The sequence below is a fragment of the Stomoxys calcitrans genome, chromosome 1 (genome assembly GCF_963082655.1).
Source record: "Stomoxys calcitrans chromosome 1, idStoCalc2.1, whole genome shotgun sequence".
In the NCBI taxonomy this organism is placed as follows: domain Eukaryota; kingdom Metazoa; phylum Arthropoda; class Insecta; order Diptera; family Muscidae; genus Stomoxys; species Stomoxys calcitrans.
Window position 1 is genome coordinate 221,330,610 of NC_081552.1, and position 25,252 is coordinate 221,355,861.

Here is a 25,252-nt window from a genome sequence, read left to right on the forward strand (position 1 = left end):
CTACCATTGGCTTGGAGAATGGGTAGTTTTACTACCCCTTTCTTAGAGAATGGATAATTTTACTACCATTTCCTTGGTAAATGGGTAGTTTTACTACCTTTTCCTTAGAGAATAGGTTGTTTTACTACCCTTTCCTTGGGGAATGGGAAGTTTTACTACCTTTTCCTTAGGGAATGGGTATTTTTGCTACCCTTTCCTTAGGGAATGGGTAGTTTCACTACCCTTTCCTTAGGGAATGTGTAGTGTTACTACCCTTTCCATAGGGAATGGGTAGTTTTACCTCCCTTTCCTTAGGGAATGGGTAGTTTTACTACCCTTTCCTTTGGGAATGAGTAGTTTTACTACCCTTTCCTTAGGAAATGGGTAGTATTAGTACCCTTTCCTTAGGAAATGGGTAGTATTAATACCCTTTCCTTAGGGAATGGGTAGTTTTACCTCCCTTTCCCTAGGGAATGGGTAGTTTTACTACTCTTTCCTTAGTGAATGGGTAGTTTTACTACCCTTTCCTTAGGAAATGGGTAGTTTTAGTACCCTTTCCTAAGGGAATGTGTAGTTTTAGTATCTGTTCCTTAGGCAATGGGTATTTCACTACCCTTTCCTTAGGGAATGGGTAGCTTTACTAACTTCTCCTTAGGGAATCGGTACTTTTAGTACCCTTTCCATACGAAAAGGGTAGTTTTAGTACCCATAATGTACGGAAAGGGTAGTTTTGGTACTCTTTTCTAAAGGAAAGGGTAGTTTTAGCACCCTTTCAATACAGAAAGGATATTTTTAGTACCCTTGCCATACGGAAAGGGTAATTTTAGTACCGTTTCCATACGGAAGGGTAGTTTTAATACCCTTTCCTTAGGAAAATGGTAGTTTTAGTACCCTTCCCATACGGAAGGGTAGTTTGAATACCCTTTCCTTGGGAAAATGGTAGTTTTAGTACCCTTTCCATACCGAAGGGTAGTTTAAATACCCTTTCCTTAGGAAAAGGGTAATTTTAATACCTTTCCTTTGGGAAAGTGTATTTTTGGTACCCTTTCGTTTGAGAAAGGGTAGTTTTAGTACCCTCTCCTTAGGCAAAGGGAATGGGTAGTTTTACTACTCTTTCTTTAGGGAATGGGTAGTTTTGTTACCCTTTCTTTGGGGAAAGGGTAGTTTTTGTACCCTTTCCTAAGAGAAAGCGTAGTTTTTGTACCCTTTCCTTAGAGAAAGGGTAGTCTTTGTGCCCTTTCCCTGGAGAAAGGGTAGTTTTTGCCCACATTCCTTAGGGAAAGCTTAAGTTTTGTACCCATTTCTATGTGAGTCCGATTGCAGGCTTCCCCTTCAACCTGAACTATTCTAGGATTGACGAATATTTTAGAAGTAGTGAATGTTGACTGATAACAGTTTCTAAGACCCACGCACAACATAAGTCTGTCGGTAAAGAAAACATTACGGTAACGTCATATATATTAGAGCTAGAAACGAGCAGAGGTTAGCAAGTCCACCTATAACACTGAACGCATTTGTTCCATTTCTGGAAAGAACATCTGAAAAAATTCTTCAACGGTAGTTATCCCCTTCCTAATGCTGGCTACATTTGTGAGGTGTCCTACCATCTCTAAAGGGTTTAATTCAGTTAAACCACAATTCCAAGAGTTCTGTCTTGGAAACCCCTCTCATCGTATGAATTATGCAGAGGTCAACCAACGTGAGTCATTTTGCCTGACAATGCATAAGGCGATATTTTTAGATGGTCCTGTAAAGGACTGAATAAGTTCGCAACCTTGAAAACCTACCTTTCTTTAAAAGTCTCCTCTTAAAAACAAAAAAAAAAACACTCCCTAAAAACAACTTTTGTTTTTCCTATCGACAAATAAAAAGAAAGAATGGAGTAGGAGTAGGAGTAACTCTAGTATCTGTTTACACATTAGCAACATCGTTAGAGCACAAAACAGTTGTGCGCGATAACTTGCCAAGACTCGCCCCATCTCTGTCACAACTTCCAAGCCCCCTTTTATGTTCCAAAACGAGTTGTACGTTTCAATGCAATCCAACAACAGCCAGCATGGGTAAGTGAAGGAAGCCATTTATTTCCCCTCAGTTAGCTTGGCATGAACTTTAACCTTTGCATGTGGCACAGAGCCATATTAACAGTCAAAGTAACTCTTCAGCTCTAACGTCACTTAAATATGCAATTCGTGATGTTTTCTCCGCGAATATGTGACATTAGCGAAGTTTTTGTGTGTCTCACTACTCCAGTGCGGATGATGTAGCAGAATCAAAAGCTGCAACAGCGGCAGCACAACGCAACATCCATTTTTACGTATTGCAGTAAAAGTGAATGATGCACTTAACGAGACTTCATCCCACTTCTCAACGATCCTTGAGAGTTGAAATTAATGATGATGAGGATGATGATGGTGGTGGCGGTGCTGATGTTAAAATAATTCGTGTATGACACACATTTGTCTTATACACCAAAAAGTAAAAGTCTGCTTTTAACAGTGAATGTTGTACATCACCGGGAATCAGTCATATTGCTGAAGTACCTAAAGTACTTTCCCCTGCACTTCAGGAGAGTGACCAAAGAAAATTTGTGGGTTGAAAAATTAAATATGACTTAGCATAGACCATTGGTCTAGGAAAATGATTTTGATGGGGAAAACCAAACGTATCAACATTATTAGTGAAATTCAGATCTCTTTAGTTGCATGAAAAATTAAATTTCTAAAAACGTCTGCAATATTTAAAGTACAATCTATTTTCAAAAAGCCATTCTAGGGTTGAAAGAATCCCTTGAGGTCAGCTGGTTTGAATACATTGGCATTTAAATTTGATGTACTCACAGTTGAAGGCTTGAAAAGTAACGATATGTTCAAAATAGTCTGCTTACCTGTAAAGAAAAAGACAGTTGAACTCTGTTAGAACATCACAAAAATTAAGTGCCTTATTTAAGCTTAAAAAGAATTATTTGTATACCCTCCACCTTTGGATGGGGTATTCTAATATCGCCAATCCGTTTGCAAGAAATCAAAATATTTATCAAAATAAAAATTTTAAACCTCAACACTAGTTAAAATGAACTAAATTTGGGAAATATTGAACTTAGTATGACGCTATGAATGCTATTGTCCGACGATGGCGGCGTAGAGGATACCGCAGAACCAATCCCTGATGGTGCAATAGAATGTTTACCTCCTAGTATAGAATGTTTATCTCCTAGTCAGAATGAGGTGGTATAGAATGTTTACCTCCTAGTCAGAATGAGGTCCAAGTAGCTGTGACCCGAATGAAGAACAACAAGGCAGCAGGAGCCGACGGGTTGCCCGTTTAACTATTTAAGACCGGAGGCTAAGGCGTATGCATCAGTTTGTCTGCGCAATCTGGCTAGAAGAAAGCAAACCCAATGATCGGAACCTCAGCATACTATTGGGTTGCCAAAAAAGTAATTGCGGATTTTTCATATAGTCGGCGTTGACAAATTTTTTCACAGCTTGTGACTCTGTAATTGCATTCTTTCTTCTGTCAGTTATCAACTGTTACTTTTAGCTTGCTTTAGAAAAAAAGTGTAAAAAAAGTATATTTGATTAAAGTTCATTCTAAGTTTTATTAAAAATGCATTTACTTTCTTTTAAAAAATCCGCAATTACTTTTTGGGCAACCCAATATGACCTGTACACAAGAAAAGAGACTAGACAGAATGTGCCAACTACAGAGGAATAAGTCTCCTCCCCGTACTGTGTGAAAGATTAATACCTAATGTCAATGAGATAATTGGGTCCTATAAATGCGGCTTTAGGCCTGGTAATTCCACCCTAGGCCAGATATTCACACTGCGCTAAATCCTACAAAAGACCCGAGAAGGACAAATTACACCTACAAAGATATTTCAACATTTCCTATACATTCCGATATGTTCAATTGAAGGTTGGAGACCCCAGTAGAAGTCTTTGTGTAAAATTTGAGCCGAATCGGATAATAATTGCAAAACGGATAATATGCTTAGGCGCGTTCGTGAAAAGGGTAAAGGGTAATTCTTCATCTATTCCAACTCTCGTTAAGGATGATCAAACGTTCACTGACCCGGTTGATAAGGCTAACCTGTTGGCTGATATATTTGCAGGGAACTCTTCCCCACCCGGATAGCAATCAACCACTCCCCTTAATCGAAAATGTATCTGGTGTCATGACCCCAGATATTTATTTGAACCCGTGGAGTTAAAAGGGTTCTTGAGAATCTAGAAGTAAAAAAGTCCCCGGGCCTGGATGGCATATATCAACACTTGCTTTGAGCAGGTGTTCTTCGACGCTTGCTCGATCATAACGCAACCTTTTCAACCTTGCCTACCGTGCGGGAGTCTTCCCGGCGCGTTGGAAGTTTGCGAACATTCAGCCAATACCCAAGAAGGGTAAGACAAACAACCCTGCGAATTATCGGCCAAACAACCCTGCGAATTATCGGCAATATGCTCCGCTCTCTCCAAGGTTATGGAGAGCATGGTTAATCACCATCTTGTGGGGTATTTAGAGTCTAATGGCTTTCTAAGGGTTCTAAGGGTATGGGTTCCGCAGAAATCGCTCTACGGGTGACCTTATGGCACTTCTGTCGGAAAGTTGGAGTCGCTCAATCCACCAGTTTGGTGAGAGTAAGGTTGTGGCTCTGGATATACAAGGTCTACCACGGTGCTCTACTATCGAAGCTTGTCGCATTTGGTGTCGGTAATGGCTTCGTTCGATTTATTTCCAGCTTTCTCAGAGATCGCATTATACGAGTGGTTGTAAATGGGTTCTCATCCAATGAGCATAAATTGACCGTAGCTGTACCCCAGGGCTCTGTTCTTTCTCCTTCTCTTTTTCTTATTTTATCAACGATCTGGTAGGTCAGACATCGAATCCGATCTACTCATTTGCGGATGACAGTAATCTCTGTTATTCGTACTCATTCGACCATAGGTAAAGTGTTCGAGAAATTGAGGACAAGAAGGGGGTTATGGATGATACACTCTATTTGGATTTGCTGGCCATTTCTGAGTGGGGTCGAACGAATCGAGTAGATTTTAGTGAACGGAAGACTCAGTGCTGCTTGTTGTCATACAAACGATTTGCTGACCCATCACGATCATCTTTGTCTATGAACGGTATAGATGTTGAGCAATCAGAAACTCTTGATGTTCTGGGCATGAAAATACAAAGTGATGTCCGTTGGTCTAAACATGTGTTTGAAGTGTCAAAAGAAGCATTCAAGTGTTTAGACTTTCTTAAACTGTGTAAGAATTACTTCACTCCGTCCGATCTTCTTAACATTTACACCACTTTCATAAGGCCGAAAATGGAGTACAACTCACATGTATGGGCTGCAACTTCTAAATCATCCCTGGAGCTATTGCACCGTGTACAGAGGAGAGCGATGACGTTGATTGAAGACAGTAGGATATCCATCTCTATTGCCTCCTTTGTTCTTCTATCGGTTCTTTCATGGTGAGTGTTCGTCTGATATTCGTCTTCTTATTCCTGATGTAAGGATGTTTGTCAGGGATACTAGACATTCCAGGAACTCACACCCGTTTGTAATTGATTGGCCAGCGGACCGCACAATGCATTATAGAGAGAATTCTTATTTCGCCCGAACCGTTTGTATGTGGAATCGACTTCCGGCTAATGTTTTTCCCACCCACTTTGACATCCAGAGAGATCCCTGGAGCTACTGCACCGTGTACAGAGGAGAGCAGTATGTTGGTCTTGTTGACGAATATTTCGAGGAATTAAACATAGAATGAAGAAATTAGTATACCCCATCCTATGATAGAGGGTATAAAAAGGGGGAAAGTGGGAAACCACAACATTGAGATAATCAGCAACTTTATCCATCTCGGCAGCTCCGTAAATGAAACATATAACACCAGTTTTGAAATAAAGCGAAGAATAATACTGTGAAACAGTTGCTTATTTGAACTAAGTAAGCAATTCAGAAACAAGGCCACCTTTCGACAGACGAAGATCACACTATACAGGACACTGATACTACCCGTGTTGTCATGTGGTTCTGAGGCATGGATACTTGTGAAAGCAGACGAGGCAATGTTTGGAGTGTTTGAGAGAAAGATTCTTCATAATATATTTATATATATATATATATAAGTCTAGGTCATGTTGTCCGAATGGATGAAGAAGGACCAGCAAAGAAGTCTTTTAAAGGCAAACACGGTGGTACACGCAAACCGGGGCGACCCAATGAAAAGATCAAGTGGTGAGAGACACCTCGAAACTTGGTGTCATAGATTATAGAAGGAGCACAGAAGATCGAGGCGCTTGGAAGGGTATTCTGAGTTCGGCTAATGGGGCAAACGTTATATCTCAGCAAATTTAAGTAAAAAGTAAAGTAATCTCTTCCCGTCCTAACAGGGCATATTTTTTACTATTTTTTTTTTCGATTTTATCCCACTGTGCAGCGCTTAATTGTTTCGTCAGTATTTTGCTCCATCAAGAAATTCCAGCCCTTTGTATTCGTCACAAATTCTTGCAATTTTATGGTAAACAAAGTCACAACGTTTCTCATAAAAGAAGTTTAGATGTTGAAAAGTGCGTTTGGGGGCAATGAATTATACTTTTGTGTGTATCTTGGCATCAAAGTTTCCTGGCACGATGTTAATGTTATATGCGGATCAGCGCAGCTAGGCGCTTTGAAACTATATCCTTGGTCTCTTCCCTCCCTCTGCGTTTCGACTCTCTGACACCGCCACCCACATAGCAGCTGCAAGTGCTGGTGAGGAAAACAAAACCCATAGGAAATGAGGTACTAATAGGGTGCGACGCGAACTCTCACATTTCGTGGGGTACTACAAACACCAATACACGGGGCCAAGCCCTGGTGGAGTTCTTGAATATTAGCGACCTAATAACACTCAACATTGATAACACCGCTGCCTTTGTTAATAGGATTAGGGAGGAGGTATTATATGTGACGATATGTTCGGAAAATCTAATCGATGAGGTTCAGGATAGGATGATCTCCATGGAACACTCTTTCTCTGATCATCGTTACATTAGAGTAGCACGGCCAACAGCGAATCCGATAAGCTTCCGGAATAAGTTGAAAACCAACTGGCTACAATTCGGAAGGCTACTCAGAAGAAGACTTGGGCAAGACAATGTAGATTGTGCAAGCATAAAAGACATTGACGAAAATGTCAACAGGATTACGACTGTACTGGTGGTCGTAAGATAGTTGTCCTCTTCGGGAAAGGAAATCAGCCCAAGAAAAACCCTGGATGACCGGGGAGATTCGCAATATTGGGAAAGAAGTCGGCAGACTTTTTAACAGAGAACGTCGAAAAAAGCGGAAGGTTATTTCGATGTGTATTACACACGGCTCAAGGAATGCAATTTTGCCATGAACAGGGGCAAGCTTCTCACATATCAATGAGCGCTGACGGATTCAAGTTTTTTAGCTCAATGATAAGGGGCCATCTTTTTATAGCCGAGTCCGAACGGCGTTCAGCAGTGCGATACCTCTTTGTGAAGAAGAATGGTACAGTAGCACCTATATGTCGCCAGCATTAGGAGGGGATAACCACCCATGAACATTTTCTTATGTTCTCGCCAGGATTCGAACCCAAGCGCTCAGCGTCATAGGCGGACATGCTAACCTCTGCGCTACGGTGGCCTCTAGGGATACAGGGATAAGATAAGCAGAGTGGCAAAACGTGCCTCCTAGAAGCTTTTCTGCGAACAGGTCGATAACGTTAATGACGCCGCCAAAATAAAAAAGTTTCTCTCAAAAACCCATGTCCAAACTGAAACTTTAGTAGACGACATAGGAGTGAAAGCAGAGATAACGGAGGACATGTTGAGGCTTTTGATGAAAACCCATTTTCCACAGGATACGACGGGACTCACAGAGACACCGGAATCTTGAAATAATGAGGTTGATCGAAGGTTCATAATCCTTGAGGTAATCCTTGAGGAGCTTCAAACCATTTAAATCACCCGGACCTGATGGAATATTTCCGGCGTTACTACAGAAAGAGGCAGACTATTTGGAGCCCCACCTGGCCAATATTTTCACAACATCCCTGGGACTTGCGTGTACTCCGAAAGCCTGGCAGAAGGCAAGGGTGGTATTTACACCTAAGCCCGGCAAGGCAAGTTATGCGACACCAAAAGCCTACAGACTTGTAAGCCTTACATCCTTTCTAATCAAAACCATGGAAAGTATTGTGAATACCCTGATAAAGAGTAGGACATCCAGCGAACTGCTTAAATACAAACAACATGCCTATGTCAAGGGAAGGTCGGTGAAGACTGCCCTGCACTAGATTGTGCATAAACAAAACCTTCGATGCAGAAACGTACAAACACTGGCGGTGTGCACTGACATCGAGGTGGCTTTTAACAATGTGCGGACCGACGCAGTGATCCAATCCTTAGACCAATACCGGGTGGACCCAGTCCTTAGGGACAGGATAAACCATATGCTAAGGAACAGGTGGAGAAATTGTGTGTCCAATGGCATATATGTAAGGGGGAAAGTGGCACAAGGCACGCCACAGGGGGCATTTAATCGCCACTCCTATGGGTGAGCACCATAATTGACCTATTACGGATGCTGACTGAGTAGGGATTTGAGCCCGTCTGCTACACAGACGATGTTTTAAAACTCCTAAGAGGTAAGCATCCGAACCAGCTATGCAGAAGGGCCGAAAGGGTCTTGCATATGACATATGACTGGGCTAGACCCAGAGGTCTCAATGTTAACCCAGAGAAGACTGAAATCTGCCTGTTCACGAGGAAGACGAAGGTGGGACAATTCAACGCACCACGTTTCCTCAAAAAGACGACTGCGATATCAGACAAGGTCAAATACTTGGACAGGAAACTTAATTAGAAGTGTCACATTCAGGAGCGTACTGAGAAGGCTCACAGATATTGGGCATTATGTAGACGGGCCGTAGGCTCGAAATGGGGCCTGAATTCGAGGATAGTCCACTGGCTCTACATGAGCGTGATTAGACCGATACTAACATACACCTCAGTAGTTTAGTGAAGTGTTATGAAGAAAAAGTGCAACTTAAGGACCATATAACAGGTTCGGAGAACATGTTGTCTTGGCATAGGCAGAGCGATGAGGAATACGCTCACTAGGGATAATTCTAGATACCCCACCCATTGACATACAAATTAAGTGTCAGGCAGCCAATGCGGCTATGAGACTTAAGGCGATGGAAGAATGGATTGAGGATGGGAGCAGCTCATACCAACGCGGTATAATCGAGGCAACGATAGGAAAGCTGGAAGGAAGGAAAGAGGTTTCCGATCGGATAACTGAGCTGAACCTTGAGGTCGAGTGCGAGGCACTGCTGCCAGCGGCATAGTTATTGCCATCTGGAAGATCATTTTACACGGATGGATCAAAGCTAGAGGACAGAGTGGGCCTGGGGGTGTTCATTGAGAACCCAGGGACTGAGATCTGTTTTAGACTGACTGACCATAATACGGCCTTGCAGGCGAAGGTCCGGGCGATCACGGAATGCGTGAGTGGTGTGGTGCTAACGCTAGAACGTCGAGTGTGAACATCTTTGCGGACAGTAAAATTACCATAAGGGCAATAACAGCCAGGACGGCAAGGTCACGGAGAGTCTTGCAGCGTAAGAAGGAGGGTAAGGTGACGGAGAGTCTTGCAGTGTAAGAAGGTGATTAACGCCTTCTCTGAGGATGGCAAAATCCGCATGGTTTGGGTGCTGGGCCATTACGGAGTAAAGGGGGAATGAAAAGGCAGACGAGTTGCCGGTGAAGGCCAGAGAACTGCCGTCAATAAACTTAGTTCGGGTCGACGCAGTACGAGTAAAAAGCGTGGGTGACGAATGGGCATGCAACATTGTGCAACAGCGAAACGGTCGGTAGGACGGCAAAAATCCTATGGGAGAATCCAGATCATGAGAAGACGAGGCTATTACTGAAAAGAAGTAAGAAAGAGCACAGTATAGCTATTGGTATCATTACGGGACACATAGGACTACGAGCTCACTTATGTAAAATCGGTGCGGCAAGTGATAGCATGTGTAGGGCATGCGATGAAGGTGATGAGACCCTGGAGCATTTCCACTTAGGTGGGGTTACAATACCAGACATGAACCAACTTAGGGGCGGGGCATGGAAAACAGTTAAGAATTTTGTAAGTAGCACGGAATTCCTAACATAGATTTTTCTTTTTCGAGGTTGCTTTTTTAAGTATTTAGAGTCCACAAAACGCCAATTACTGGCTTAGGTATGGGGCGGATTAATATCTGCACCCTCTTTTCAACGTAACCTAAATCTGTGTACATTCGGCACGGGACATTTTAAGCGTTTTTACTTGTTTCTTGTTCTACTTTTTAATTGATAACTTGTATACAACAATTTCATCGAGATTGTTCTTTCAAACTGCCATCAACAATTAATTTGCAAATAAAATTTTCCACGAAATGTATGTTTCCATTAAAAATTTCGTTTATCGATTGATTTTAGGAAAAAATATGGACATTTTTGTTAATATGGGTGGTCGTTTACACAGTTCAATAACAATGCCCGACCTTATAAAGTCCTGCAAAGAAAATTAAATAAAAACCTTGCAATTCATGGTATTTCATATCGACTATGAAAAACTCAAACACCAGCGACACACTTTAGCAAATAATTTCTTTGGTGGCAGCCACCAGTAACAATGGAATCTTAGTTGGAAAATTGAAAATGAAAATTGATCCACCATCGTAGTTGGTCACTCACTGTGAAGTCACTGGAGAATGGGTAAAGCAAAAAAAAATATAACAACCAACGTAAACAAAAGTTTATTAAAAATTTAAAAATAAAAAAATAGAAGAGTTAATAAAAAGCCAATTCAATCAATCGCCTGTCATACCTCAATGGACGAGGGAAATTTTATTATTAAAGTCCAGTCCAGTTTAGTTCAGTTTTTTTTTCTTCTCTCCTTTATTAACTTTTCCTTTCATTGTTGCAATGTGCATTGACGTTTTTATTTTCATTTGGTCTTTCTTCTCACTTTCATTGCAGAAGCCAATAAGTGGTGCAAAACCTACAAAATATCACTACTATCCACACAATCAACACATTTACTTGCTGCCCGAATGTGCCATTCAACAGGTCTGCAATGCGGTCTATGTGCGTCTGAATTACACCCAACCGCTGTGTGCGTGTCCATCAAGGTAAGTTTTGTTTGCCGATTAGGCCATATAAAGAAAACTTGTCAATACGAGGGAGAGCCCGTGTTGACGAAAAAATTTTTTTTTTTGAAATTTCTTTAGATAAAGGCTTATCTTGGGACATATTTTGGCAGGATTGTTAGAGCAGAAAAGCTGAGTTGGTAGCATGCTCGGATTATCAATCCAGGGGTCGGGATGCTGGTTTCAATTTTCACCAGAGGCTGTGGTCTGTGGCCACCTGTGATGTCACAATTGTTTCAGTCTCATCGAACTTCATCGTACCTTACATAACCTAGGTAAAACAAGTTAAAGCGAAGTTCGGTCGGAGTGAATCTTGGGAACCCACCACCATGGATTCTGCAAAAATTTATAAAAAATAAATTTAGTTGAAGGGCATAATTTTATTTTACATGACAAACTTCTGTCAAACCAGCAGAAATTAAAGCTTCTAGGAAACAAACAAGGATGATCGAGAGACCTTTATGGGAGCTGTATCTGGTTATAGACTGATTTAGAACCTATTTGGCACAGTTATTGAAAGTCGCAACAGAACACCGCATGCGAAATTTCAGCCAAATCGGACAAAAATTGCGGCTTGGAAGGGCTCAAGAAGTCAAATCGGGAGATCGGTATATATGGGAGCTTGGCACAGTTGTTGGAAGTCATAACGGAACGTCACGTGCAAAATTTCAGCCAAATGGAAAATATTGCCGCTTGTAAGGGGTTAAAGATGTCAAATAGGGAGATCGGTTTATATGGGAGCTATATCAGGTTCTACACCGATTTAAACCGTACTTGGCACAGTTGTTGGAAGTCATAAAAGAATACCACGTGCAAAATTTCAGCCAAATCGGACAAAAATTGCGCCTCGTAAGGGCTCAAGAAGTCAAATTGGGAGATCGGTTTATATGGGAGCTATATCAGGTTATAGACCGATTTGGACCGTATTTGACACAGTTGTTGGAAGTCATAACAGAACACTATATGCAAAAATTCAGCCAAATCGGACAAAAATTGCAGCTTCCAGGGGCTCAAGAAGTCAAATCGGGAGATCGGTATATATGGGAACTAAATCAGGTTATAGACCCATTTGGACCGTACTTAGTACAGTTGTTGAAAGTCACAAAAGAATACCACATGAAAAATTTCAGCCAAATCGGACAAAAATTGCGCCCCGTAAGGGCTCAAGAAGTCAAATCGGGAGATCGGTTTATATGGGAGCTATATTAGGTTATAGACCGATTTGGACTGTACTTGGCACAGTTGTTGGAAGGTTATAGACCGATTTGGACTGTACTTGGCACAGTTGTTGGAAGTCATAACAGAACACTACATTCTCAATTTCAGCTAAACCGGACGAAAATTACGGCTTTTAAGGGCTCAAGAAGTCAAATCGGGAGATCGGTTTATATGGGAGCTATATCAGGTTTTTGACCGATTTGGACCGTACTTGGCACAGTTGTTGGAAGTCATAATAGAACACTACATTCTCAATATCAGCCAAACTGGACAAAAATTGCAGCTTGTAAGGGCTCAAGAAGTCAAATCGGGAGATCGGTTTATATGGGAGCTATATCAGGTTATAGACCGATTTGGACCGTATTTGACACAGTTATTGGAAGTCATAACAGAAAACTACATGCAAAATTTCAGCCAAATCGGTTAAAAATTGCAGTTTTCAGGGGCTCAAGAAGTCAAATCGGGAGATCGGTTTACATGGGTACTACATCTGGTTATAGACCGATTTGGACCGTACTTGTCACTGTTGTTGGAAGTCATAACAGAACACTACATTCTCAATTTCAGCCAAACCGGACAAAAATTGCGGCTTTTAAGGGCTCAAGAAGTCAAATCGGGAGATCGGTTTATAAGGGAGCTATATCCAAATCTCAACCGGCCGATGGCCTATTTGCAATCCCCAACGAACTTCATCAATATTATGTATCTGTGCAAAATTTCAAGCGCCTAGCTTCTCGCGTTCGACTGCTATTGTGATGCCGACAGACGGACAGACATGGCTAGATTGACCCAGGATGTCCAGACGATAAAGATTATATATACTTTATGGGGTCCTAGAGCAATATTTCGAGGTGTTACAAACGGAATGACTAGATAGGTATATCCCCATCCTATGGTGGTGGGTATGAAAAGGCATTAAGTTCGGGCGAGCCGATCTTTTGATACCCACCATATCGGGTACATATGTAAACCACCTTTCGTCATAATCCGGTGAATAATGCATTATTTATGCATCCATAGCAGCTTTGTTGAAATATAGTCCGAATCGGACCAAATTTGGCACGAACATTTAGTGGACTAATAAATACAAGTCACAGTTCAATTTTGGTTCAGTATTGGTCTTTTTGCCAGCTATATCCAAATATAGGACTCGGAAATCAAAAAGCCTAACATATGCGCTTTTTATGGGGCCAAGACCTTAAATCGAGATATCGGTCTATATGGCAGCAATATAAAAATCTGAACTGATCTGGACCGTCTTCAAAAAGGATATCGGGGGGTCTAACACAACTCAATGTCCTTAACATCAGCGAAATCGGACAACAAATGGGTCCAAGACCTTATATCGAGCACCTACATCCAAATCTGGACCGATCTTGGCCAAATTAAAAAAAAATGTCGAAGGGCCTAACACAACTCACTGTCCCAAATTTTAGCAAAATCGGACAATAAATGCGCTTTTTATGTATCCAAACCCTTAAATCGGGAGATCGGGCTATATGGCAGCTATATCCAAATCTGGACCGATCCAGGCTAAATTGAAGAAGAAGGTCGAGTGGCCCATCAACCTTCAGCAAAATCGTATAATAAATTTGCCTTTTATGAGCCTAAGACCCAAAATCGGCAGATCGGTCTATATTGAGGCTATATCAAGATATAGTCCGATATACCTCATATTCAAACTTAATCTGTCTATGGACAAAAAAAAAGAATCTGTGCAAAATTTTAGCTCAATATCTCTATTTTAAAGACTGCAACGTGATTTCAATAGAAAGACAGACGGACGGACATGGCTAGATGGACTTAAATTTTTACGATGATCAAGAATAAATAAACTTTATAGGGTCGCGAATGGATATTTCGATTTGTTGCAAACGGAATGACAAAATAAATATACCCCCTCGTCCTTGGGTGATGGGTACAAAAAGTGCCCCTATTTTAGGCCGCCGAGAGGACATGTTAGCGGACCGGGACGGTACGGGACCCATATGAAGAGCATTTGAAAGTGCGGTATACAATTTTGCCCCAGAACTAAAATGAAAATATGCCCCTTTTTTGGGGGAGCGTGAAGAACGAAAACAACTATTGGGGCCTATTTTCGCCTTTTGGGGCCTTTTTCAGTCAGTTATTGGGGCCAATTTGGTATTAGGGTACGTAAATCCAAACTTTTAAAATTTAATTGTGGGATAAATTTTTTGAGGCATATTTCCACTTTATTGACGTACTTTATTTCCCCGTAGCGCAGAGCATGACCGCCTATGACGCTGAACGCCTAGGTTCGAATCCTGGCAAGACCATCAGAAAACAATTTTTAGCGGTGGTTTTCCCCTCCATTAGGCTTAGGCTGGCAACATTTGTGAGATACTATGCCACGTAAAACTTCTCTCCAAAGAGGTGTCGCACTGCGGCACGCCGTTCGGACTCAGCTATAAGAAGAAGGCCCCTTATCACTCATTGATATGTGAGAAGTTTGCTCCTGTTCCTTAGTGGAATGTTCATGGGCAAAATTTGCATTTGCATATGTATAGATTTACAAAAAAACACATAGGATAGGTTGAAAAGATGATGCGGATGTTATGCCACTATGAACATACACCTAAGCCAGTAAACGGTTTATTGAGCGCTCCAAATACTAAAAAAACTAATCTCGTAAAAGAAAATCTAATTTAGGAATTCCGTGCTACTTACAAAATCCTTCATTGTTTTCCATGCCACGCCCCTAAGTTGGTTCATGTCTTGTATTGTAACCCCGCCTAAGTGCCGGTTTCTGTTGGAAAGCCGGGCATTTTCCCCGCATGCCTTCCAGATGCTATCACTACCGCACCGATTTTACATAAGTGAGCTGTTAGTCCTATGTGTCCCGTTATGATACCAATAGCTATACTGACCTCCTTCTCACTTCCTTTCAGTAACAGCTTTGTCTTCTTACGATCTGGATCCCCTCAAAGGATTTTCGCCATCCTACCGATAGCCCACGTCTAATCCACGCCCTTAACTCGGAGTGTGTCGACCCGAAATGTTAACCAAGTTTATTGACGGCCAAATCATCTGCTTACTCATTCCCCCTTACTCTGTTATGGCCCGGCACCTAAAGGATGCGGATTTTGGCATCCTCAGAGAAAGCTTTAATCTCCTTCCTACACTCCAAGACTGTCGGTGACTTTACAGCCCTGGTTGTTATTGCCCTTGAGGCCATCCGTAAAGAAGTTAACACTCGGCGTCCTCGCGTTAGCACCACACCACCACACGCATTCCGTGATCGCCCAAATCTCCGCCTGTAGGACCGTATTATGGTCAGGCAGTCTAAAACAGATCTCAGACCCTGGGTTCTCAATGTAGACCCCCAGGCCCATTCTGTCCCCTAGCTTTGAATCATCCGTGTAACATGATCTTCCATATGGCAATACTAGGGTTCCACCAATCCAAGAGTGTGCCGCTGGCAGCAGTGCCTTGCATTCTACCTCTAGTTTTATCTAAGGTATCCGATCGGAAACCTCTTCCCCTCCTCCCAGTTTTCCTATTGTCGCCTCGCTTATACCGCGATGGTATGGGCTGGTCCTATCCTCAATCCATTCTCCCATCGTCTTAGTCTCATAGGCGCAGTGGCTGCCTCACACTTAATCTGTATGTCAATGGGTCGAATATTTAGAATAGATTTCAGTGCCCTAGTGGGCGTGGTCCTCATCGCTCCGCCTATGCCAAGACAACATGCTCTCTGAACCTGTTGTATGGTCCTTATGTTGCACTTTTTCCCATCGTCTGCTCCCTGTTCTTTAGATTGCATTGACAACACTGCCTTATGTCATTGTATTAGGTTCTTTGGCTATCCTAGTCTTCCGAATCTCTATAAAGTCGGTAATAGTTCCATCGTCGGGTTCCTGTTCGTTAGGTTGTATTGAGTTTCCATTCCCTGTGCACATAAAATTCATGAAAAAAACGCATGAAATCTTTAGTTGGAGCGTTAGTATGGTCCATATAATTTAATGTGTTGCTTTGAATTTCTGGATGTCGTAAGTAGCGGGAAAGAGATCTGCCGGAAATGGATTGAAACCACATGTCTTGTTGAAACCATATGTCATGCAAGTCAAACTCTTGCATTTTGGACACACAAAAGTTGGACATCATCTCACGGTAGCGCTCACCATTCACAGTTAGTTACTATTCGCATAAGCTTTGAAGAAGTACGCTCCAATGATGCCACCAACCCATAAGCCGTACCAAACTATGATTTGTTATACCCTCTACCATAGGATGGGAGTATATTAATTTTGTCATTCTGTTTGTAACTACTTGAAATATTCATCTGAGACCCCATAAAGTATATATATTCATGATCGTCTTGACATTTTATGACGATCTAGCCATGTCAGTCCGTCTGTCCGTCCGTCTGTCTGTCGAAAGCACGCTAACTTTCGAAGGAGTAAAGCTAGCCGCTTGAAATTTTGCACAAATACTTCTTATTAGTGTAGGTCGGTTGGGATTGTAAATGGGCCATATCGGTCCATGTTTTGATATAGCTGCCATATAAACCGATCTTGGGTCTTGACTTCTTGAGCCTCTAGAGGGCGCAATTCTTATCCGGTTTGAATGAATTTTTGCACGAAGTATTTTGTTATGATATCCAACAACTGTGCCAAGTAAGGTTCAAATCGGTTCATAACCTGATATAGCTGCCATACAAACCGATCTGGGATCTTGACTTCTTGAACCTCTAGAGGTCGCAATTATTATCCGATTTGCCTGAAATTTTGTACGACGGATCCTCTCATGACCATCAACATACGTGTTTATTATGGTCTGAATCGGTCTATAGCCTGATACAGCTCCCACATAAATCCATCTCTCTATTTTACTTCTTGAGCCTCCAAAGGGCGTAATTCTTATTCGACTTGGCTGACACTTTACACAGGTCACCAACATATAAGTCCACAGTAGCGCAGAGGTTAGCATGTCCGCCTATGACGCTGAACGCCTGGGTTCGAATCCTGGCGAGACCATCAGAAAAAATTTTCAGCGGTGGTTTTCCCCTCCTAATGCTGGCAACATTTGTGAGGTACTATGTCATGTAAAACTTCTCTCCAAAGAGGTGTCGCACTGCGGCACGCCGTTCGGACTCGGCTATAAAAAGGAGGCCCCTTGTCATTGATCTTAAACTTGATTCGGACTGAACTCATTTGCCCCTGTTCCTTAGTGGAATGTTCATGGGCAAAATTTGCAATTTTGCACCAACATATAATTTAATTGTGGTCCAACCAGGACAATATCTTGATATCACTCTAATAGCAGAGCAAATCTTTTCTTTTAGCCTTTTTTTTGCCTAAGAAGAGATGCCGGGAAAAGAACTCGACAAATGCGATCCATAGTGGAGAGTATATAAGATACGGCCCGGCCGAACTTAGCACGCTTTTACTTATTCTGGATGCATTGGTAGCTCTTGTAATGCTTCTGGCTGATCTTCACTCCAAAATCGACAATTCTGCTTATTTACATACCCATTGAGCCAAAAATGAGCTACGTCGCTCAACGGAAGAATAATAAACTTTCTTAACAGAGCACGCATTTTGAATGAAATTCAATAATTCGCCAGCGTTGTACGTGTGTAAGACGATTCATTATAGACCCAACTGAAGATGTTTGACAGTGAAACAAAACACGTACCGTGCGTGAGCTGTTTAAACCAGTGTTGTGAACAAGATGATAGCCAAAAAATCACCCTTTAGTTCTTAAATGATTTTGAGTCTCCCTAAAAGATTGCAGTTTAAATATTTTCTCAAAAATAACTAAAACAACTAATTGCATGTTAACCTTAAGAGATTCTGTTGGTGTTGAAAATCCTGCATCTGAAGGAGATACTCTAACAAAATCTATCATATATAGGTGTAAAATGACAATAATCTTCAATAGCATCAACTTTGGATTTAAACGGAAACCATTTATTCCGCTCAAAAGACTACTAAGCGAACAAATAAACCTCCTACCCACTATTATTCCATTTGAAGCTTTAAAACCAATCCAATTCTTTGTTCAAACATTTCAAGCCTCCTCATCATATTCTAGGAGGCCATAAAAGCCCTCCTACTTCTATACCTCACTCTCGTCCCCCTCGGATCGTTGAAAATGTGTTGAGAGGATTTACAAAACCACAGATTTTGTTTTACAGTAAATTGAAAGTCTGATGATGCGTTTGTTCACTGTTGGTAGTTGGAGGTTTGCTCCCCACCGATGATGAATACGTTGGTTTACCGCATATAAACGAACAAACCATATAGACAAACAGACAGACGGGCAGACAGACGGACAAAACAAACGCACATACAGGGACAGACATTCAGTCAGAGGCACTCAAAATGATGGATGGATGATGGTATGGATGAATAGATTTATCCCACCATCAGATTCAGAAACAACAACGGCAACGGCAACAGCAACAACAACCTCAAAGTGATGGAATCACGTCTCTTCAATATAATGGGTGATTGTGATTTGTTTTCAAACTCCTTTCAAATGCTTTGCGGTTATGTTTATGGTTCATTTTATTTACTATTGCTTGATTATCTGGGCAATGGAGGATTAGTTGGCTAATGGCATGAGCATGGAAAGTGCATTGCCAGCCTAAAAGGAATTTATTAATTTTATTAATACAATATTGAAATTATTTATGAATGGCTTTATTGGCCTGGTCCGTGTTGTTTACATTGAAGTTTTATTTGTTTGTTTTTTTGCTTAATCAAATTTAATGCCTTTCACTTGCTATTTTGGTGTTTGTTTTCTCTTTTGTTTCTTTTCATGACATGATGTCCTGCAGATATCGGGATCCCTGTTCGGCTAGTTTGAATGAAGATGATCAACATACAACAAAACTGGTAGGAGATGGCAAGAAAAAGGTAAGTGTAACAAAAACAGAATGCAAGATTTAAGAACAGCAACTTTAAAAGTCATGGAAACGGAGTAACATGAGGCTATAAGAACTGAACTTTGATTAGTCTAATATTACCCATCATGTTGAATTCCATTCAATGTATAGAAATAGAAATCAACTTTAATCAATCAACTTTTCATTAAAATCGCGGGAAAAATTTGCCCTGAGAGCTTGTGAAGTGCAAGACATCAACGATTATAGCTGAACAGAATTCTACATAGACAACAGCAGTCCTATACATAACTACTCATGGAAAATTTCTGATTGGATTGTGAATGGGGCAAATCGGTAAATGTTTCGATGTAGTTCCCACATAAACCTATCTCCCGATTTTATTTTTTCTGAAATTTTGGGCAATGACTTTTCCCATTGCTTTCAACAGATGTATTTAATATGTTCCGAATCAGTCTATAATCTGTCTCCCGGCTCCCGACTTTACTCCTTGAGCCTACAGAGGACGCATTTCTTAACCGATGATTTCTGCTCTCTAAAGATAAAATTTCCTGGAAATTTTATCTATATTATCTATGAATACTTAAACTGGATGTATCTCCTAAACTATGCGTCCTAGAGGTAAATGGGGCTTAATTTGTGACTCTATCAAAAAATTTAAAATTTGACCAAAAATTCATCAAAAATTCGAATTTTACTATGAAAACTTTAAATTGGCTGTATCTGCTTAAATATGCGTCATAGAGAGAAATGGGCTTTAATTCGTGGCTCCATCAAAAAGCCATCAAAATTAGAATTTTTACTATGAATTCTTTAATTTGGCTGTATCTCCCAAAAATCCATCAAAAATTCAAATTTCACCAAGAAAACTTTATTTAAATAGGCTGTATCTTCTTAACTATGCGTCCTAGAGGGAAATGGGCCTCAATTCGTGACTCCGCCAAAAATTCAAAATTTGACCAAAAATCAATCAAAAATTTAAATATCACTATTAAAACTTTAAATTGGCTGTATCTCCTTAACTATGCGTCCTAGAGGGAAATGGGACTCAATTCGTGACTCCGCCAAAAAATTTAAAATTTTACCAAAAATCCAACAAAAATTTAAATTTCACTGTGAAAACTTTAAATTGGCTGTATCTCCTTTACTATGCTTCCTAGAGGCAAATGGGCCTCAATTCGTGACACCATCAAAAATTCACAATTTCATCGAAAATCCATTAAAATTCGAATTTTCACTTTAAAAACTTTTGAATGGCTTTATCTCCCAAACTATTCGTCCTAGACTGAAATAGGCCTCAATGCGTGACTTCATCAAAAAATTTAAAATTTCATCAAAATGCCAACAAAATTCGAATTTTTACTATGAAAACTTCAATTTGGCTGTATCTCCCAAACTATACGTCCAAGAGGGAAATGGGCCTAATTCGTGACTCCACCGAAAAATTCGACCAAAAATCCCTTAAAAATTTAAATTTTACTAAGATAACTTTAAATTGGCTGTATCTCCTTAACTATGAGTCCTAGAGAGAAATGGTCCTTGTTTCGTGACTCCATCGAAAAATTCCAAATTTCATCAAAAATCCACTACAAATCGAGATTTCAAAGAAAACTTTAAATTGGCTGTATCTCTTTAAGTATGGAGGGAAATGGGCTTTAATTCGTGACTCCATCAAAAATTCCAAATTTCATCGAAAATCCATCGAAATTCGAATTTTCACTTAGAAAACATTAAAATGGCTTAACTCCCAAACTATACGTCCTAGAATGAAATAGGCCTCAATTCGTGACTCTATCAAAAAATTCAAAATTTCATCAAAAATCCACCAAAAATCTAAATTTCACTAAAAACTCTTTAAATTGGTTGTATCTCCTTAACTATGCGTCATAGAGGAAAATGGGCTTTATTTCATGGCTCCATCAAAAATGAAGAATTTCATTGAAAATCCATCAACATTTTTACTATGAAAACTTTAAAATGGCTCCAAAATTTCATCAAAAATCTAAATTTCACTAAAAACACTTTAAATTGGTTGTATCTCCTTAACTATGCGTTCTAGAGGGAAATGGGCTTTAATCCGTGACTCCATCAAAAATGAAAAATTCATTGAAAATCCATCGAAATTCGAATTTTCACTTAGAAATCTTTAAAATGGCTTAACTCTCAAACTATGCGTCCTAGACTGAAATAGGCCTCAATTCGAGACTCCATCAAAAATTTCAAAATTTCATCAAAAATCTACCAAAAATCTAAATTTCACTAAAAACACTTTAAATTGGTTGTATATCCTTAACTATGGAAATGGGCTTTATTTCATGGCTCCTTCAACAATGAAAATTTTCATTGAAAATCCATCAAAATTCGAATTTTTACTATGAAAACTTTAAATTGGCTGTATCTCCCAAACTATGCGTCATAGATTGAAATGGGTATTAATTCAAGGCTCCGCCAAAAAAATTAAAAATTTGTCAAAAATTCATCAAAATCGAAATTTCACTAAGAAAACTTTAAAATGGCTGTATCTCCTTAACTATGCGTCATAGAGGGAAATGGTGCTTATTTCGTGACTCCATCAAAAATATTCAAAATTTCATCGAAAATACGTAAAAATTTCAATTTTTGCTATGAAAACTTTAAATATGCTGTATCTCCAAAACTATGTGTCCTAGACTGATTTCCATTAGTCTAAAGACTAAATTCCCATGAAATTTTCTCTAAAGATCAAATTTCCATGAAATTTTCTCTAAAGATCAAATTTCCATGAAATTTTCTCTAAAGACCAAATTTTCATGAAATTTTCTCTAACGACAAAATTTCTATAAAATATTCTCTAAAGACAAAATCTTAACAAAATGTTATCTAATGAAAAAGTTTTCATAGGTTTGCATTTGCAATTCCACTGGAGAACAAACGAAACCTTGAGTCTAATTTCCCAATGCAAATAGCGGGACTTGAGCATTCGATGCATTGTAGCTTAGTTGACTGTTGTTGTTATAGCCAAATTTTAGTGTGGAGATGGCGAACCTCGTCAAGCTCATGTAGGTGAGCAAACTCGTTCGGGTCCAAAGGACCGATCGCCGCGGCAACAGGTTAGCCATTGGCTATTTAAAGGCGCCAATAACTCGCCTTGTCATATCGAACATCATAGGCACTCAGTATTTGTGCAGGAGCCGGTGCCGCACAGCCTCGCACTGAGACTCTCCGCTGGATACCGGTGATTGTCCGTGACTGACGTTGCCGCTACTCCGTATGGAGCATTCCACTATCCGTAACCTGTGAACCTTCTTGTGACAGCAATGAACACCACAGAATTTAGAGCTCAATGTTCCAGCCTGCATGGTGCCAGACTAGAAACTATCCTAAACATCCCACCAGGCCCGAAGGACAACGAATGATAGATGGTCACAAAGAGGCGGCAATGGGCATTCCAAAACTATTTGACCGAATCATGACTAGAAGAGGTTAACCGCTTTGCCCTCATTGGCTAGAACACGTCTCAGTCATTGTGCCTGTTATGACAGGTCACTGTCTAATCGGAAAACATGCTGACAGACTGAAGGTTGCCAACAACGACTTTTGCAGCACAGCTTCTGCAACCTTCAGTCTATTCGCAGGACATCGAAGAAGGAGAGACTAGAGAACACCTTCTTTATGTGTGTCCCGCACTATCGGCCAGTTTTTCACGATAAATGCTTCAATATTGTGTTGTTAAATTGACGCCAGTGGTTGATTTTTTATCCTGTTTATTTGGTATGTAACCCTGGTAGGTGAGTTGGTGGCTTATTCGGATTACCAGTGAGAGTGTCGTAGATTCGATTCCTACCGGAGGCTTGATACGTCGCTTCTGTGGTATCACAATAGACTAAAATAGTCTAAGTGAATCAGTTTAGAAAATAGACTGCCACTCTAACCTAACTGATTTGATGATTCTTCTTCATCCATTCTGACAACACTACCTAGCTAACGCAGCCATTGTATTTTTATACGTGTAACTATGAAGGCCACCGTAGCGCAGAGGCTAGCATGTCGGCCTATGACGCTGAATGCCTGGGTTCAAATCCTGACGAGAACATCAAAAAAAAAAATTTTCAACGATGGTTTTCCCCTCCTAATGCCGGCAACATTTGTGAGGTACTATGCCATGTAAAACTTCTCTCCAAAGAGGTGTCGCACTGCGGCACGCCGTTCGGACTCGACTATAAAAAGGAGCTTGAAACGGACTGCACTCATTGATGTGTGAGAAGTTTGCCCCTGTTCCTTAGTGGAATGTACATGGGCAAAATTTGCATTTTTCGGCAACTGTGCTATCGTCGTCATACAGCTCGTGGTTCATACGACGCCTATATTCTCCACTAACGCAAACTGGTCCATACATTTTAAGAAAAATCTTTCTCTCGAAAACTCCAAGTACTGTCTCGTCTTCTTTCACTAGTACCACTGCCTCGAAACCATATAAGATGTCCTCTTACCACCATGTAAAAAATTCGGCCAGATAGGTTTTAACAGATTTCAATCGATACCTCGATTTATAAAAAAAGAAAACTAAACTGACAAAAAAAAGAGTGAGAAAGACCCTTTTATCCTTTTTTTATACATTTGTGTCTGTTATTCAACCCTCCCATCACATCATTTCTAAAGAAAACTATCTCCTATCATTTTGATTGAACTCCCCATGCTTTCCCAGTAGTTTAGGTATCAGTTCTCAACTAAATTTATATCCAACATAATGACAGACCATAAGTAAAAAATGCGATTGATATGTGGCACAGATGAGCATAGCAAATAATATCCAACTCAATCTAAACGTTCTTTCGCATAATCCTTGTACTTCAATGAAAGAGTTTTTCCATTTTGTGCCACTCTTTCAACAAAAGTCGACAAAAATAAAAAATTGGTTAGATTTTCCTAAGCTTCCTACCACATCGTCTTTGGAAGGAACTGTCAAAATAAAATGTTACAAGCGGTTCCATAACATTTGTTAGAGATGAAGGCAACAGAGTAGAACAGATGTTCAATTTTCAGAGGAAACAAAAAAAAAAAGAACCAAAAAAAAAAAACAAAAGGAGACTAAATAGTTGATATAAAATAAATTTGAAACTAATATGAACAAGAGCAATCTCAAGCAACAAGGAAAGATATGTCTTATGTCCGTGCCTCCCTCTCTCCGTACATCCATCTGTCTGTCCTTTCACATACACCATCTCCCGCCTTCGCCTTTGGATTTAAGATTGATAGTCGGGAATGAAGGAAAGACAAGCTAGGAACAAAACAATCGACTTAGGAATGAGCTAAGGCAAATTTGTAAAGGAGCAGGGAGGGATAAAGCCAGCAGTAGTATGACATCTAGAACCATTGGACCACAGTAGCGTCCATAGAATGCACTGCAAATTGCAAATACATTCTTGGCAACTTCATGACCATAGCAAAACGAAAATGAAGATAAAGCTCATGTTGGACACAAGCAGAAATGGCTGAAGATTGCCATGAATAGTTGCTTGGTTGTTTGGAAGAATAAGTCAATTATCAAATGAACACTTATTTAGTTCGGTAAGAATGGCATCATGGTTAAGTCATAGCTGCTGTTATGCTTGCCATTTCATCCATTAAATTGCTATTTGTGGCCAAGAGGAAGACAACCAACCCATGGAACGATGGACGGACGGATGCCGTTGCTTGGCTTTGTGATGATGCTATGGCTTAAAAGCTAGCTGGATATCTGGAATTCTTGATTCTTGTGGTTCCACTTTGAACTGTCATGCGGCTGCATTGGAGAAAACCCGTTGCTGTTGGTTTCTGCACATATTCCGCTTTGCTTTGCTGATCTTTGACAGCAAAACCCCCCTATATAATTGTGCAACATCATAGCTGAAATACATACATATTAGAAGCATTGGAGGGCATGAAATGATGTTTTATTATAGCATAACTTAACTGTGGGGTGAACTTCGAATGCGGGCATTGGATAAAGGGAAAATTA

General features: G+C 40.4%; 2 protein-coding genes across 2 annotated transcripts in view; one reads left to right on the forward strand and one right to left on the reverse strand.

Moving 5' to 3' along the window:
* Positions 1 to 25,252, reverse strand: part of LOC106084671 (elongation factor-like GTPase 1) — a 605,724-nt gene that overhangs the window by 548,691 nt on the left and 31,781 nt on the right. The window lies entirely within an intron of this gene.
* Positions 1 to 25,252, forward strand: part of LOC106084686 (uncharacterized) — a 196,962-nt gene that overhangs the window by 147,360 nt on the left and 24,350 nt on the right. Inside the window, exons 2-3 of the mRNA XM_013248563.2 lie at positions 11,017 to 11,168; positions 19,210 to 19,288. Coding sequence (XP_013104017.2) covers positions 11,017 to 11,168; positions 19,210 to 19,288 — 231 coding nt within the window. The remainder of the gene's footprint in view (positions 1 to 11,016; positions 11,169 to 19,209; positions 19,289 to 25,252) is intronic.